Below are 16274 nucleotides of genomic sequence, written 5' to 3'. Positions count from 1 at the left end.
TTATGCAAATTGATATTCTGATCATTTTTTTTTTTTCAAGCACATTTTACCAATTCCAAACCACATTAATCTTTATAACTATTCATTTTGTATTTAATCATTTACAAGTAATAATTAATTGTTAAGGAAGGCTGGAAGTGTAAAACGTATTCAGGTGTGCATAATTAAGCAGGTTTTCTTTTACAGTTTAAATTGGCCAAAAAAGAGATTTAACTCGCACTGAAAAGTTAAAAATTATTAAATGCTCATGAGAAAGATGCAATACTAATGCAATACTAGAAATGATCAATGGACAGAAAAATGCTTATGGTTCAGCAGGGTCATAAAAGAAGAAGAAAAGACACATGTTAACTGCAAAACAAATTAGGGATTAAGGTGAAGAAATAGGTGTGAAACCCTTTAGTCTCCAGTGCCTCCATTTTCCAGAACGGCAACCAAACTGGAATTCTCCAGAAGTACAAGGTGTAAGGATCTCAGAGACTTTACTAAGGTAAAGAATCCTGAAACATGACCCACATTTAATAAAAATCACAAGCTGAAGTGTTGTGAAATACATGAAGACTGTTTATTGACAACCTATCTGTCTGAAGGCTTTATAGACAGATAGGTTGAGTGTGACTCTTGAGGGACCAGCACCAGTTCAAGTCAAACAATAGCAGCGGTGGAGAGGGAGTCATGCTGTGAGCTGCTACTAAATATGAGCAAGATGCACCTTTCAGGGTAGGAGAAGATAAATTCTTTAAACAGTGGTACGAGAGGATGTCGTGTTTGTCCTTCAAGAGTCACTCCCAACCTCTCTATAAAGCCTATAAAAAAACACTCTTCATGTATTTCACAACACTACAGCTTGTGATTTATATTAAGTGTGGGCCATATTTCAGGATTTTTTACCATAGTAAAGTCTCTGAGATCCTTACACCTTGTACTTCTGGAGACTCAAGTTTGGTTGCCGTTCTGGAAAATGGAGGCACTGGAGAATAAAGTGTTCCTGATGGTTTCACACCTAATTCTTCACCTTAATCCCTAATTTGTTTTGCAGTTAACATGTTTTTTCTTCTTGGCCTGTTTTTATGACCCTGCTGAACCAATGAGCGTTTTGCTGTCCATCATTGGTCATTTCTTGTATTACATTAGAATTGCATACTTCTCATGAGCATTTTTCTCTTTTTTTTTTTTTTACTTTTCGTTGCGTGTTAAGGACCCTATTTTAACAGTCTAAGCTCATGGTCTAAAGCGCACGGTGCAAGCACACTAAGGGTAGGTCTGAATCTACTTTTGCTAGTTTAACGACGGGAAAAATGGTTGCGCATGGTTGCAAAATGGTTGCCCAGCGCATGGTCTAAAAGAGTTGTCCCTATTTTCATAATGAGTAATGGGTGTGTTTTGGGATTTACGTGCGTTAAACCAATCAGAGTCTCATCTCCCATTCCCTTTAAATGCCAGTTGCACCATGGCAGATTTGCTATTTACATGATGGAATTTGATATGGAAAAACCGAACGCCTCTCCAGAGCGCAAACGGAACTGCTCATGCATGAGTTAAAAGTGCGCAAGCAGACCATCTACGGGACAAGCCGGATTCCGCCATATCTTTATGTACACAATAATAATCTTTTACATTGTAATCCTTTTATTTTAAATATTTGGCATGTTTGTGTGCTGCTGTGTGTCCCCTGTGTGTTTAATTAGCAGAGTGTACGCACGTTGTGGACCCACCTATAGGCGCACATTACTAAGACGCTCATTAAATTACAAAAAAAAAAAAAAATCTATTCTACAGTCTATTTCTGTAGCCTCAAAATAGCAACGTGCCAACAATGCTCCAGAACACACCTCGTTTTCAGACCAGCACGCCCATGGGCGCACAAATGGGCGCAAATGCATTTGCTATTTAGAAAACGTGGCAGGACATGAAAATGATAACTGCGGACTGAAACTAGCAAAAAACATTTGCGTCACGCTTTGTGCTGCATTGCGCCGGGTGTAAGATGGGGTCCTAAATCTCTTTTTTGACCCATTTTAACTGTAAAAGAAAACCTTTTTGCGCACACCTGAAAATAAGGCGTATTTCACTTCCAGCCTTCTTTAACAATTATAAATCACTTATAAAGATTAATTTAATTTGGAAGTGGTAAAATGTGCTTGTAAAAAATATGATCAGAATATCAACTTGCATAATAATTATGCACGCACTTTAAATAAAATTCACACTTTAGATTAGGATCTAATTATCTTTATTAATTAATAATTAACTATGACTTTTGCCTCAATAAACTCCTAATTACTGCTTACTAAGGTAGTTGTTGAGTAACACTTTACACAATTCACAGCTATTTACTATAGTAACAACTATATATTAGGCATAATTACATGCAACTACCCCTAAACCAAACACTAATCTTACCACAACTGTGTAGTAAGTACATAGTTAATTAATATTATTCAGTACTTAATACACTGTAACAGGGACACATTAAAATAAAGTGTAACCGGTTGTTGTTAAGTTTAGGTATTGGGTAGGATTAGGGATGTAGAATATGGTCATGCAGAATAAGGAATTAATATGTGCTTTATAAGTACTAATAAACAGTCAATATAGTAATATGCATGCTAAAAAGCAACTAGTTAATAGTGAGAATTGGACCCTAAAATGTCAAATTCTGAAAGTCGTACATCATTATTTTCTATATCACTTATTTAGTTGCTATTTAATTAATTAATTTATTTATTTATTTATGTGTAATTTTTTTCTCTAAGCAAACACATTACGGTTAAACTATGCATTATCCAATACTGAAACCAATTTGAAGATACTCCAAATGTAAAAGATTGAACTGCCATTCATGCATGCGTTTTAATGTTAACTGCTGAGATTGTGAACTCTTGTGTCACAAATGGCTGTCATCAAGGTCCAGCTTATGTTTCTGAATAAAAAAAAAAAAGAGTGGATGTGATACAGGTTTTATGCTTTGAGGAATAAATGTATGTGTGAAGGTTTTTTTTTCTTTCTTTTTTTTCTGCCACACAGTCATTCAAGTTAGTTTGCTTGTTTCTCCTTGACATTCAGTAAGTGGAAAGTCCCTTTCACAGCAAACATGAGATAAAAGAGTGAAAGGGAATCAAAGACAAAATAGTCACACCAATAGCGAAATTAATATCTGTCGGGTTGAAGAAAAAGCACATTCAAGTCGGTACAATAGAGAGTGCAATGATCTTCGCACCATTCAGCTGCTCTGCCATATGTTTAATTAAATGTATTTATCATAATAACAATACGCAATAATTGATGGCATAGTAAAAATCCAATTGTTCTTTAGAAATATGAGAATACTACACATCACCAAAAACATTTATAATAATAATAATGCTTGAATATTCAGAGAACAGCCAGTGTAAAAAGAATATACAAAGACACTGAAGATAAGCTAAAACAAAGCCACTCAAGACTGACTGAAATACTGTTGTTGTTGAAGACATGCTGTTGTATCTCTTCCAGGACACAAACCAAAATGAAACTACACCCATTAATAGAACAGTTCCCATCAGTATCTGTTCATTTGGCTAATTTGATGTCTGCGTTTGACCTCTACTAAATGCATTTTGGATGGACTGCAGTAGAGGAAGAAGCATTTGGATTAATGGCTGCTGGAATGGAGATGCTATCAGAGGAGGGATTTGGGCTGAAGTGAATGAAATGGTTGATGACCTCCTCCAGGCTAGAATGGACTAAAGCACCGGCCATTTGAGTTTCAAACCGGCCCGCTGATAAGACGCTATCTGTCACAAGAAAGAAAGAACACACAAGAGAGACACTTGGACAGAAAAACATCCACTGCCACAACACACACACAAAGCACCAAACAATGATGTCCACATGCTTCATCAAAGAACATTCACTGAACATACTAACACAAATGCAACAGGCTAATAGAGTTTCCCTTTCAGCCTGGGAACTCCGACGTGTCGGCAGACGGCTACTTCGGTGATCACAGTGAAGAACGTCCCGTCTGGTGAAAGATCCTCACGGGCTTCTCACTCCTCTAGTAGTTCGTTGCCATTGGCTGTCCCGGTGGAGCTTCCGGAGCCGCCTCGTGCGGTTCCGTTTGTCTCCCTCGGGGAGCCGCCTGAGGACCAGATGTCGATCGCGGCATCGGAGGGAGAGCGGTCATCTTCCGGTGATGACTCAGCGGGACTACCCCCTTCAGCAGTGGTAGCTCCGGCTGAGCCGGATCCGGAAATGGCCGCTATGCTCGAACGGGCGGCCGCGAATGTCGGGCTCGTGTGGAACCCTCCACCGGATCCCGAACCTTCGCGGCTGGATGATTGGTCTCTCGGAGCGGGCCGTGTTGTTGCCCCACAGTCCGCTCCGGTACCATTCTTCCCGGAACTGCATGAGGAGTTGAGGAAGTCTTGGCTGGCCCCTCTGGCGACCAGACGTAGACAACCTCGCCCCTCCTCCCTCACCACTCTCGATGGCGGAGCGGCGCACGGGTATGAGGGAATCCCCCCAGTGGAGCGGTCTATCGCGATGCAACTGTGTCCGAAAACCGCTTCCTCCTGGTGGGGTGCCCCTTCACTCCACTCCCGCGCCTGTAGGTTTTCCTCTGGTCTGACCAGGGACGCCTACATGGCGTGTGGAGACGCCGCTTCCGCCCTGCATGCTATGGCGCTGGTGCAGGTCCACCAGGCCAAGGCACTCCATGACATGCGGTGGACATGCGGTGGTCCTGACCCAGGATTGCTGCAGGAGCTGCGTGCGGCGACGGACTTCGCCCTCCGGGCGACGAAAGTCACCGCACGTTCCCTGGGTCGGGCGATGTCCACCTATGGCTTACCCTTGCGGATATGCGGGAAGCGGAGAAGAACAAACTTCTCAACTTCCCCATATCCCAAGGGGGCCTCTTCGGCGACGCGGTGGAGAGCTTCACCCAAGAGTTCAGCCCAAGAGACTGCTGCTGGTCCATCTTCTGTGGCCGTAGAGCCTCCGGCTGCTCGTCGCCGAGGGCGCCCTTCAGCGACCGCTCCTCCTCCCGGGCAGCACTCTAACCCTGGGCGGCGGAGGTCCGGTCGTAAGAGGGCTGCCCAGCCCGCTCCGGCACCCCCGGCCCCTTCCCTGAAGAAGAGAGGCGGGTAGCGTTCCTGATATGGGCGACCTGGAGGAGGACCTGGATGCTGCTCACAGGGGGGGGTGCCTCTGCACACCTCCTTCCCCCTGGGGGAGGGCCGGGTGGAGAATCCTTTTTTGAGTTTTATTTCTGTTCCAAATTTTCAGTCACCACTCCCGTGCCCCTCTCCCCAGCTTGCGGATAGCAGTAACGCAGCCTCGGCTGTGTCGCTCCGGTCTGCAGCTGGGCCCGGAGGCGCAGAGACCAGGACACGAGGAGTCAGGGCCTCGTTCCTCGTCTCTCCCCCTCCCCTCGCCACCGAGCAGCCCGCGCCAGAATGCCCACGTCGCTACAATGCCACCAGAGCCGGGTCCCTGTCTTCCACCTCGCTACCCCTCTGCGGGTACGCCGGTGGTGCGGGTGGGTTTGTTGGGACGGTATCTGGAAGCCTGGCTAGCGCTTCTGGGTCCGTCCCGGTGGCTCATCCGCACCATTCGGTTCGGCTATGAAATTCAGTTTGCACGCCGGCCTCCCAAGTTCAGGGGCGTCCACATCACCCGTGTGCGGTTGGTGGATGCCCCTGTCTTGTGGAAAGAGATCGATGTCCTGCTGGCGAAGGACGCGATCGAGCCGGTCACTCCTGCCGAGATGAGGTCCGGGTTTTACAGCCCCTATTTCATTGTACCCAAGAAAGGCGGTGGGTTACGGCCAATCCTGGACCTGCGAGTATTGAATCGGGCCCTGCACAAACTCCCGTTCAAAATGCTCAGGCAGAAGCGCATTTTCGAATGCATCCGTCCCCAGGATTGGTTTGCAGCGATCGACCTGAAGGACGCGTACTTTCAAGTCTCGATTCTTCCTCGACACAGACCGTTTCTACGGTTTGCTTTCGAGGATCGAGCGTATCAGTACAAAGTCCTACCCTTCGGGCTGGCCCTGTCACCCCGTGTCTTTATGAAAGTCGCGGAGGCGGCCATTGTTCCCATGAGAGAACAAGGCGTTCGCATCCTCAACTATCTCGACGACTGGCTCATTCTAGCTCACTCGCGAGATGTGTTGTGCGATCACAGGGACATGGTGCTTCGGCACCTCAGCCGGTTGGGGCTTCAGGTCAACTGGGACAAGAGCAAACTCTGCCCCGTGCAGAGGATCTCTTATCTCGGTATGGAACTGGACTCGGTCGCCCGGACAACGCGCCTCACGGAGGAACGCGTCCAGTCAGTGCTCACCTGCCTCAAGTCCTTTCGAGGCAGGACAGCGGTTCCACTGAAACAATTTCAGAGGCTCCTGGGGCATATGGCAGCCGCAGCCGCAGTAACGCCGCTCGGCCTGTTACATATGAGACCGCTTCAGCGCTGGCTTCACGATCGAGTCCCGAGGTGGGCGTGGCAGAGCGGCACGTTCCGGGTCAAAGTGACCCCGCACTGTCGCCAAACCTTCTCCCCATGGTCGGATCCTGCGTTTCTTCGGGCTGGAGTGCCCTTAGTCCAGGTTTCCAGGCATGCTGTGGTTTTCACGGATGCCTCTGCCATGGTTTGGGGTAGAGTTCTCAACGGGCCTGAAAATAACAACCCGACCCGACCCGGCCCGTGGCTTTTAAAGCCCGGACCCGATGTAACCCGACACATCAACATGAATTATCTGCCCGAACCCGGCCCGCGGCCCGACGCCGCGTCGGATTTTTTTTTTCTCATACACGTATTATCATGACCAGCAGACGGAAATTCAAATCAACCTTTAATGTTCACACGCCTTTTAACAATACAAACAACTGAAACAATAAACTTTAAATATATAAATAGGCTGTAGTAGCGACGGTGAATTCACCTGAGGCAAGTTTACTTTTCACCAACTCCATCTTCTTCTCCAGGCTAAACGCGTGCACGCAGCGGCGTCAGGTCTGCCCCCGCCCCTCTCCGTGATGCGCTTGCACGCAGCAGCCAGACTTTCTTTACGGTGAACAGCAGCGATGATTAATAAATGTTTTTTTTTTTTCACTGACTGGAAAAGATTAAGCCCGAGGTCCGACCCGACCCGAGTCATTTGATTATATTTTCGACCCGAACCCGCGGGTCCCGTCGGGTTTGTCGGGCCGACCCGACCCGTTGAGAACTCTAGTTTGGGGGGCCACGTACAACGGGCATGCAGTTTCGGGTCTGTGGACAGGGCCCCAGCTGCATTGGCACATCAACTGCCTAGAGTTGCAAGCAGTACGCCTAGCCTTGTGTCGCCTCAAGGGGTTTCTCAGACACAAGCACGTACTGGTCCGTACGGACAGCACTGCGACCGTTGCGTACATCAACCATCAAGGTGGTCTACGCTCCCGTCGTATGTCGCGACTCGCCTCCCACCTCCTCCTATGGAGTCAGAAGCATCTGAGGTCGCTTTGTGCCGTTCATGTTCCAGGGGCGCTCAACCGTGTGGCAGACGAGCTCTCACGGCAGCCCCCCCTTCCAGGAGAATGGCGACTCCATCCCCAGGCGGTTCAGCTGATTTGGAGTGTCTTCGGAGTCGCACAGGTAGACCTGTTTGTCTCTCCAGACACGACCCATTGCCAGTGGTTTTACTCCCTGACCGAGGGGACCATCGGCACGGACGCCCTGGCTCACAGCTGGCCCCGGGACTTGCGCAAGTATGCGTTTCCCCCAGTGAGCCTTCTTGCACAGACCCTGTGCAAGGTCAGGGAGGACGAGGAGCAGGTCCTTCTAGTGGCGCCATATTGGCCCACCAGGACTAACTCATGCTCCTCGCGACAGCCCCTCCTTGGCCAATTCCTCTGAGGAAGGACCTTCTTTCTCAGAGACGGGGCACCATATGGCACCCGCGTCCAGACCTCTGGAAACTCCATGTCTGGTCCCTGGACGGGACGCGGAGGTTCTAGGTGGTCTACCACAGGCAGTGGTAGACACCATCACTTCCGCTAGAGCCCCCTCTACGAGGCGCCTCTATGCGTTGAAGTGGAACCTGTTCGTCGAATGGTGTTCCTCCCGTCAGGAGGACTCCCGAATTTGCCCGATCAGAGTCGTGCTTTCCTTCCTGCAAGATGGGTTGGAGCGAAGGCTGTCTCCCTCCACCCTCAAAGTGTATGTCACTGCAATAGCCACGCATCACGATGCAGTACACTGTAAAAAATAAAACGGTGTTTTATTCAGTAGAGTTGATATTTTTAGTATTCCAGACAGGAAAATGTGTATTAATATAAATGTATGCAGAAAACCATGTTAGACCAATGTTTTGCATATCAATGATGTGTAAACATGTTTTTGAGAATAAACTGAACATAGAAAACGTATTAAGCACAACAGCCAATTAGAATGCGAAAAGCGCATGCGCATGTTGTCTGACATCCGGGGTTTCAACATGGATCTCAACGCGGGCTTTCCTCTCCCTCGAAGTTGTCGTTCTCTCATCTGCAAGTTATCCAGTTCGGACTATCGGGATTGACGGCGTAAAAGTAAGTATTAAATGACGTTTTGAAACTACACATTTGTTTGAATGATTTAGAAGAATTGGATGATTTTCCAAAAAACCATTTAATCGAAAATATTTCGTCAGAAGATGTGCTAGTTTGAATTGCACTGCCATCGTTGTAATACTAGCAACCTAACTTAACATCCCACCAATTTTTTTTTCGGTGTAGAATTCCACCATTAAAGTGTGGTGTTCAGATATTATACCTATGTGGCCAGAAATATATTGTAGCCTATTGTTTCAGTACATTTCGTGTAAGTTAATTGTACCACATTCTAAGTTGATGAGCTAAACTTGATGAGTACATGCCTGTCTATCAAGAACTAGAACATATTGTCTAACTTGCAGCTAGATGCTAACAGCAGAGGTGGTTTAGAAATCATAGTACTAGACTAAGTTAGCTAACTAGCACGAAATCAAGGATCTTTGGTAACAGTTAGCCCAGCATCCAGCTATTTTGTTCGGAGTAACCTATGTTATATGGCTAGTGAAGATATTTTTTCAGCTAACTTGTCATTGTAATATTCTATTAGTGGTTTTACTCTTAATCTGATTTACACCTTAAAACATGATTAATGGCCTTACATTTTGGTTATGGTATATATACTTTTATGGAACTAAAATCACATTATTTACTTGTAAAAAATGCTATGGAAACACACTTTATTTAGCTAAAGTAAACTGGCATTTTAATTATTTCCTTGAATGAACAATATAGCCTCCGGCTTGATGTAACCTAAGCAGTTTTTTTTGCATTGTGTGGGTCCTATGTAATATTTTGTATTATGTAATATTAAGTCTTTGAATGTCATAATTATATGTTTCAGGTGAGAGAATTGGCACCACATGCATTGCAAGTTTTGCGATTATTCCGCAGACCAAGACAGTCTCATCAGACATCACCAGCTTAACCACAGAAGACCAAACCATTGGCCGTGTGTTCACCCCAACTGTGTGTGTGTCTTCAAAACTCAAGGAGCTTTAAGGTCACATCTTTCAAGAAATCATCGCAAAGGTGCATCTGTTCACCATCAATCTAATTATACATTCAAATGTGAATGTTGTGATTTCCAAGAAATATGTTCTGAAAGAGATTTTTTTAAACATCTTGGAAATCACCTTAAAATTCAGGAAAGTGTTCCTTGCCCGTTCTTAGGTTGTGAGTTTAAGACAAACACATATTCAACATTCAACTCCCATAAATGTAGGAAACACAAACATTACACATTGAAAGATTTTAGAACTGTGATTCAGCCTGTTGTGATTTCTGGAGATGACATTGCTGATGAAAGTGTAGGTGATGAAAGTGTGGCTTCAACGTCCTTTCAAGATGATGTGTTGAGGGAAGACAGAGTAGGTCATTGTGAGTATGAAACAGTAGAACACAAAATTGCAAGTCTTTTCCTTTGTATGCAGACTGTTTTACACGTCTCAAGAAGCGCAGTTCAACGAATAGTTGAGGAAATTCGGGATATATTGACATGCACAAAATTCCATGCCTTTCGCTCCGTAGCAGAGGTTATTGAAAAACACAATATTTCAACCGAAGGCACTCTGGTTGGGGAAATAGTTGATTCTTTATTTACATCCACCCCATTAGTAACTACAACCTCTGTGAAAGGCTGTCTATCTACTGACCACCGAAGAAACTTATATTTCAAACAAAATTTTCCTCTGATTGAGCCTGTAGAATATCTGTATAGACAGGGCAATAGGAACTCATTTGTCTATGTACCATTGGCATCAGTGCTAGAAAATCTTTTGAGACGCTCTGATTTTTCAGGTGCATTAGTTTTCAGACAGGAAAGCTCACCAGGTGTTTACAGGTCTTTCCAGGATGGTCAGTACTTCAAGCTGAATAGTGCTTGCCTTGGTGAAGATGTAGAAATCAGCTTAGCTCTGTACATCGATGAGTTCGAAGTGTGCAACCCTTTAGGTACATCCAGAAAGATCCACAAGGTAGTTGCAGTGTATTGGGTCATCTTAAATTTACCAGCAAAGTTCAGGTCAGCTCTGACATCCATTCAGTTGGGAGTTTTAGGGAAAAGTGTTGATGTCAAGAAATTTGGGTATGACAGATTTTTAGAGCCACTGATAAAGGATCTAAAGCATGTTGAGCAAAATGGGGTGTTTGTGGAGGCTTTACAGAGGTCTGTTGGAGCAAAGCTGTTCTGTGTCTGTGCAGATAATCTTGGAGCACATGGCTTAGCAGGGTTTCAAGAAAGCTTCACAGTAGACAAGTTTTGTCGTTTCTGTTTGGTCAGTCACAGTCAAATAGGTACTATAAAACCAAGAGAATTCCCTTTGAGAACTATTGAGCAGCACAATAGGTTTGTGGATGACATAAAGCAAAACCAAACTCTTACGAGTGTAAATGGGGTAAAACAAGAGTGTGTGTTAAGTAAGCATTTGGCTTCCTTTCATCCTGTCACAGGATTTCCCCCAGACATTTTACACGATTTTTTTGAAGGGGTCATTCCAGTGGAATTGTCATTGTGCCTCAAAGATTTAATTTCTAAAAGATTTTTCACACTTGACAAGCTTAATCACAGCATCAGTTCATTCCCATACAAGAACACTGACCAAGTCAACAAACCAAAGATCATTACTAAAGCAGCCCTCTCAAAGGGTACTATTGGGGGCAATGGGCATGAAAATTGGGCGTTGTTGCGATTACTTCCCCTCATGGTTGGTGGTTGTGTTCCAGAGAATGAACCATCATGGGAAATATTAATGGATCTAAAAGAGATCGTTCAGATTGTTGTCTCTGACAAATTCACAGAGGAAACATTAAGCTATCTTGCATTCAAGTTATCAGATCATCACTTACTACTTACAACCACATTTCCTAATTTTGTGTTGAAGCCAAAACATCATTTCATTGAGCACTACACACACCTCATACGCTGTTATGGTCCGTTGGTGGACCTCTGGACCATGCGGTTTGAATCAAAACATGGTCTCTTCAAAAGAGTTGCCCGTAATGTGCATAATACGAAGAATGTGCTGATGTCTTTAGCTACGAAGCATCAGCAGTTGATGGCATACCATTTGGATGGGCAAAGTGTCTTCAAGTCAGACCTATACATTGACAAAGTCAGAGCTGTTCAGGTGGGATCTTTGGACATTGCACAGAGATCTGCTGTGTTAAGAAAATTCCCAGATGTGGAAACAGTCTCTGTCACTCGTAAAGTGCAATTCTTTGGAACAGAATATGGTCAAGGCATGATCATCACAGCTGGGGAATGCTATGGTCAGCCACAGTTTTTCAAGATTTTGAGCATTTTAGTTGATGCTGACAAAGTGTCATTCCTATCCAAAAAGCTTGTAGCATGGTACCTTGAACATTATAGGTCTTTTCAACTTGATGACAGCAGCTATGGTGAGGTCATCGTTCTTGATATGAATGACTTGAATCATTACTATCCTTTGACAGCCTACTCTGTTGGAGGAAAGCTCTGGGTGACCCTTAGAACACATTCGCGCTGAGAGAAAATGGTGAGCTATCTTAAGATTTTTTTCAATGTCAATTGATGAAGATATCAAAATTTTACTCTAAGCTAAAAGTCATTGTTGTTGTTTCTTTGTAGGCTTTGCTACTCCGTGTTGTGGTTTCTGATGATGAGGCACGGCGTGTTCATCTTTCACAAGTGCCAGAGTCAGTGGATGCCCTTATAGACGTGCTAAAAGAAAAGCTACAGCTACAGGGAGACTTTACATTACAATTTGAGGACCCTGATTTCGCAAACGCACTTTGCACTTTGTCAAACATATCCGAACTACCCCATGATCGTGCAGTTTTGCACATTAAGTGGAAAATTGCATCCCAGCCTGACAATAGTGATATACAGTCCCTTGGATCCATATCGTCGTTGGATACGGCAAGCTTAAATTCTCCAGTGCACACCTCAACTAACCCCTCACCAACCACTTCAGGGAATTTGCGCAGCACTTCAGTTTGGCCTTCTCCATTTACTATCCCCCCTCTGTCTCATGATGTGGAACTGAAATTAAGAAAGGCAAATGAAGCTTATGAAAAGACCAAAACAGGGATTGATGTGACAAGAGACATAAAGACGGACATTCTGGACAAAATTACTCAAGTGACTTTTGACATTACGGCATATCCTAGGCCTCATGAAGTCGAATCCATTGCTGTCGCTTTGATATCCAAATACCTGTGCCTCAAAGAGAATGATGGCAATGGTTATGAGGGATGGTTGACCAGCATTAGGAATAGGTTCAGTAACTTCAGAGCAAAGCTCCGAGTGGCTGGTTGCAGTGAAGTCTCTATCAATAGCAAATCCAAGGGAGACGGTGACATGACATACACTCTGAAAAGGGCTAAACGTGGTGAAATTAACCATTGTCCTAACCATCCAAATGAACATGATGATGCTTCACTTGAGGAACAAAGAATGCTCTTGGTGGAAGCATCAAAGAAAGCCCGAGTAGATGACTCACTTATCAGAGTGAAGATGGACCTGACATTCTCCCTCAGGAGAAGGGAGGTAGTTGAGGAGCAACCCATGGTCATGGTGATACAAAATCGATGGCCTGCTTTATTCTTTAAAGAACAGGTATGTTTTTTACAAAGCTGACAGTAATGTTTTTACTCTTGTCATTTAAATAGATGTAAACTTTCATTTACATGGTAATATTCAGAGCAACACTATTGCTTTACTCACTGTTCTTCTGTACATGTTAACAGATTGGTGAGGAGTTTTCTCGCATCACCAATAAGAACTTACTGGGGACATTTAGAGCTGCAGTGGAGAAATACACTCCGAAACTCCTTCGGCTCTACCGTTCCCGGAAAGCATCCTTTGGAAAGGACCTAGAACACATCCTGATGAAGCTTGATGATGAGGTATGAGTTATAGTAGAGAAAATACCTCTGCTCACTGAGGTGAATGTTTCTTTGTCTGATATAAAAAATTTTTCCCTGTCTTTTTTGATAGACCTCTAATATTATCCGGCACCGCCAGGATGCTGCACTCAGAGGACTTCCCATTTTTCTCTGTGAGGAACCTGGACAACTTTTCAAGCAATGTCTTGTAAGTGTCAATTATCATAACAGAATAACCACTCATCATTCCAGAAATACATGGAGAAAAAAGTAACATAGAAAGATGGGATGGAAGAAGATTGCCTCAGCTACTAGTGAACACACAGAGCACACAGTGAATCGAACCTGCAAGCCTTCGATTACAAGCCCGAACCCCTAGCCAGCAGGCCACGGCTGCCCCATTACAATTACAAGATGAAGATGATGTGTGTGTTTTGTGTTGTGTGTTGAAAATCACCTTTTAATGTTTTGACATCTCTATTATAGGAAACTGATCCAGATGATGTGGCCGTAAAGGGAGTGGCTGTGGGGGTGCTTTATGTCCTCGAGGACTGTGCTGTGGAAACCTCCTCTCCAAAGGTGCAAAACATTTCATTGATTGTGGAGGAATCTGTAGTTCTACAGGACATCGCTGATACTCCCACTGCTGTGGCATACCTTTTTGGCCTTTTATACGCCCTCAACATTTCCTACCCAAAACATCTCAAGTACACTTTTGATACTCTACAGAGCGTCTTTATGGAAATGGGACCTAAATGCACAAAGCGTGTCCGATCGCTTAAGAACAAACTAGCATTGTGAAATACTGGAAAATGAGGCCAAGGGCAATTTCTGTATAGGCCAATAGTAATATGAATGTACTGTTCTTATTGAGTAGCTCATGTTAACAATAGTTTGCACCTTCATGTGTGGTTGATTTCAATGTTTTGTTTTTTTGCACAAATGCAAGAGACACTTATGGCATTCTTAAGGATATCGTTAGGATATCTTTCAAGTTTTTTGTTTTGTTTTTTGGTGTATGGTGCTTACAGTACCATACAATATCCCAGATCTCTCCTGCCTTGGCCTTCTCTTCTGTTTTGCTCCTTGGCAACTCTAATGCTGATGGACTCTTCTAACCAAATGTTCAAACTTCCACACATCCCAAGAGGATTGGTTACAGTTGCTCAATAACCATCATAATACATGCATAAGATCATCACAGACAAACATTTACATTAAACACACAATCATATGCACACAGCCTAAAAAAACACCATATTTTATTTTGTATCATGATGCTCTAACGTAATGTTGGACGGGCTCTTTTAACCAAAATGTTTTTGAACTTTTCGCATTGCCCAAACAGTAATTCTGTGTAAGTTTCAGGTTTTTGTGGACGTATTTGATGTCAAATTTTATGTGTATTAATAGTTTTTCATTTATGGTGGTTGTGTTGATTGCATATTTACACTTTTCACATTTTAATTGTAATTTGACCTGTATAGGCCCATGTTTCTGAGCCCCAGAAGTTCTGGATTGTAAACCTCTTAAATTGGTTTTCTTTTCTGTGGTTTCATTTTGGAGTTATATGGTATGTCATTTGACATGCATTTATAGTTCTTGTATGTTGGTTACAATGGTAACATTTACTCCCAACACGTTTTCATGTTCAGCTACTGTGAATTACGGCTGTTAGGGCTATGTTCTGAGTGCCAGAACACTGTGACAATGTCTACTGTGACATTTATCATAATTGAAAACATTTATGTGGCCTTTCTGTGTTTATTTTTCATTAATATTATTTTGAAGAGGTTTAATTGCATAGTGCCACCTATTTTTTTGTTTTTAATCAGTAAAATACATCCTTGGTCACAGTGAAATAAAATACTTGAAATGTATGACATTGTTTGTTATGGATTTATTTTAGTTTGTGAATTAAAAAAAAATATGTAGGCCAAAGGAAAATAAGTGAGTTTCCAGTATAGTGGAAAGAGAATCAATATATTCTTGATAAACATTTTCTAGTGCTGTGAACGAGGCTATTGACTGAGCAAACATATATTCATTGGTAGAACGAGGAATTTAAAGTGCTGTTCATCAACAGAACTAAGTAATATTAGTAAGGACAACAACATCATTGTTGTTGGGGTAATCACATGGCTAAAGCGCTGTCCCTTATCAGAACTAAATAATATTAGTAAGGACAACAACGTTATTGTAATTGGGATAATTACATTGCTAATCGTTGGGAAAACATAAAAATGTGAATGCAATGTGTTGCCTTGAATTTTTCAATATTAGCAATGATTTTTTTTTTACAGTGTAGAAGGTAAGTCTTTGGGAAAGCACGACCTGATCATCAGATTCCTTAAGGGTGCTAGGAGGTTAAACCCACCTCGTGTTTTGCACTCTGTACCCTCTTGGGACCTAGCTCTGGTACTTAGAGCTCTTCAAAGTCCTCCCTTTGAGCCTTTGTCGACAGTAGAGCTTAATATCCTGTCCATTAAGACAGCGCTCCTGTTAGCATTGGCCTCTTTCAAGAGGGTCGGGGATCTGCAAGCATTTTCGGTCGACAAATCGTGCCTGGAGTTCGGGCCGGGCCTTTCTCACGTTGTATTGAGACCCCGGCTCGGATATGTGCCCAAGGTTCCTACCACTCCCTTCGCGGACCAGGTAGTGAACCTGCAAACTCTGCCTCAGGAGGAGGCAAACCCAGCCCTAGCTTTTCTCTGTCCCGTCCGCGCTCTGCGGGTTTATATTGACAGAAAGCAAAGCTTCAGGACCTCAGATCAGCTCTTTGTCTGTTACGGAGGCCAGCAGAAGGGGAAGGCCGTCTCCAAGCAGTGGTTAGCCCACTGGCTAGTGGAT

The 16274-nt window shown here is 43.8% G+C and overlaps 2 protein-coding genes across 11 annotated transcripts in view; one reads left to right on the top strand and one right to left on the bottom strand.

Annotated features, from left to right (window-relative positions):
* Nucleotides 1–16274, bottom strand: part of ptprua (protein tyrosine phosphatase receptor type Ua) — a 480983-nt gene that overhangs the window by 273961 nt on the left and 190748 nt on the right. The gene's annotated exons all lie outside the window — the stretch shown is intronic.
* On the top strand, nt 6934–15609 carry LOC311299839 (uncharacterized protein). Of its 2 annotated transcripts, XM_084423712.1 has the most exons (7): nt 8231–8558; nt 9403–9590; nt 12012–12073; nt 12166–13155; nt 13287–13445; nt 13537–13632; nt 13911–15609. In XM_084423712.1, exons 3-7 carry the CDS (start codon nt 12071–12073, stop codon nt 14223–14225), a joined length of 1563 nt encoding a protein of 520 aa, XP_084279838.1. In that variant the 5' UTR covers nt 8231–8558; nt 9403–9590; nt 12012–12070; the 3' UTR covers nt 14226–15609. The 2 variants fall into 2 exon arrangements, with proteins under 2 accessions (XP_084279839.1, XP_084279838.1); XM_084423713.1 differs by having other exon boundaries at nt 6934–9590.

Source organism: Rutilus rutilus (genome assembly GCF_951802725.1).
Source record: "Rutilus rutilus genome assembly, chromosome: 11".
Classification (NCBI taxonomy): Eukaryota; Metazoa; Chordata; class Actinopteri; order Cypriniformes; family Leuciscidae; genus Rutilus; species Rutilus rutilus.
Note: the sequence above shows the minus strand (reverse complement) of the source record. Positions and strands in the feature narration are given on the sequence as shown.

Bases quoted from the DNA above. Each gene is read 5' to 3' on its own strand.
- LOC311299839 (XM_084423713.1), top strand. The intron at 13,156-13,286 runs GTATGTTTTTTA...ACATGTTAACAG, and splicing joins CTTTATTCTTTAAAGAACAG to ATTGGTGAGGAGTTTTCTCG. The intron at 13,633-13,910 runs GTAAGTGTCAAT...TCTCTATTATAG, and splicing joins AACTTTTCAAGCAATGTCTT to GAAACTGATCCAGATGATGT.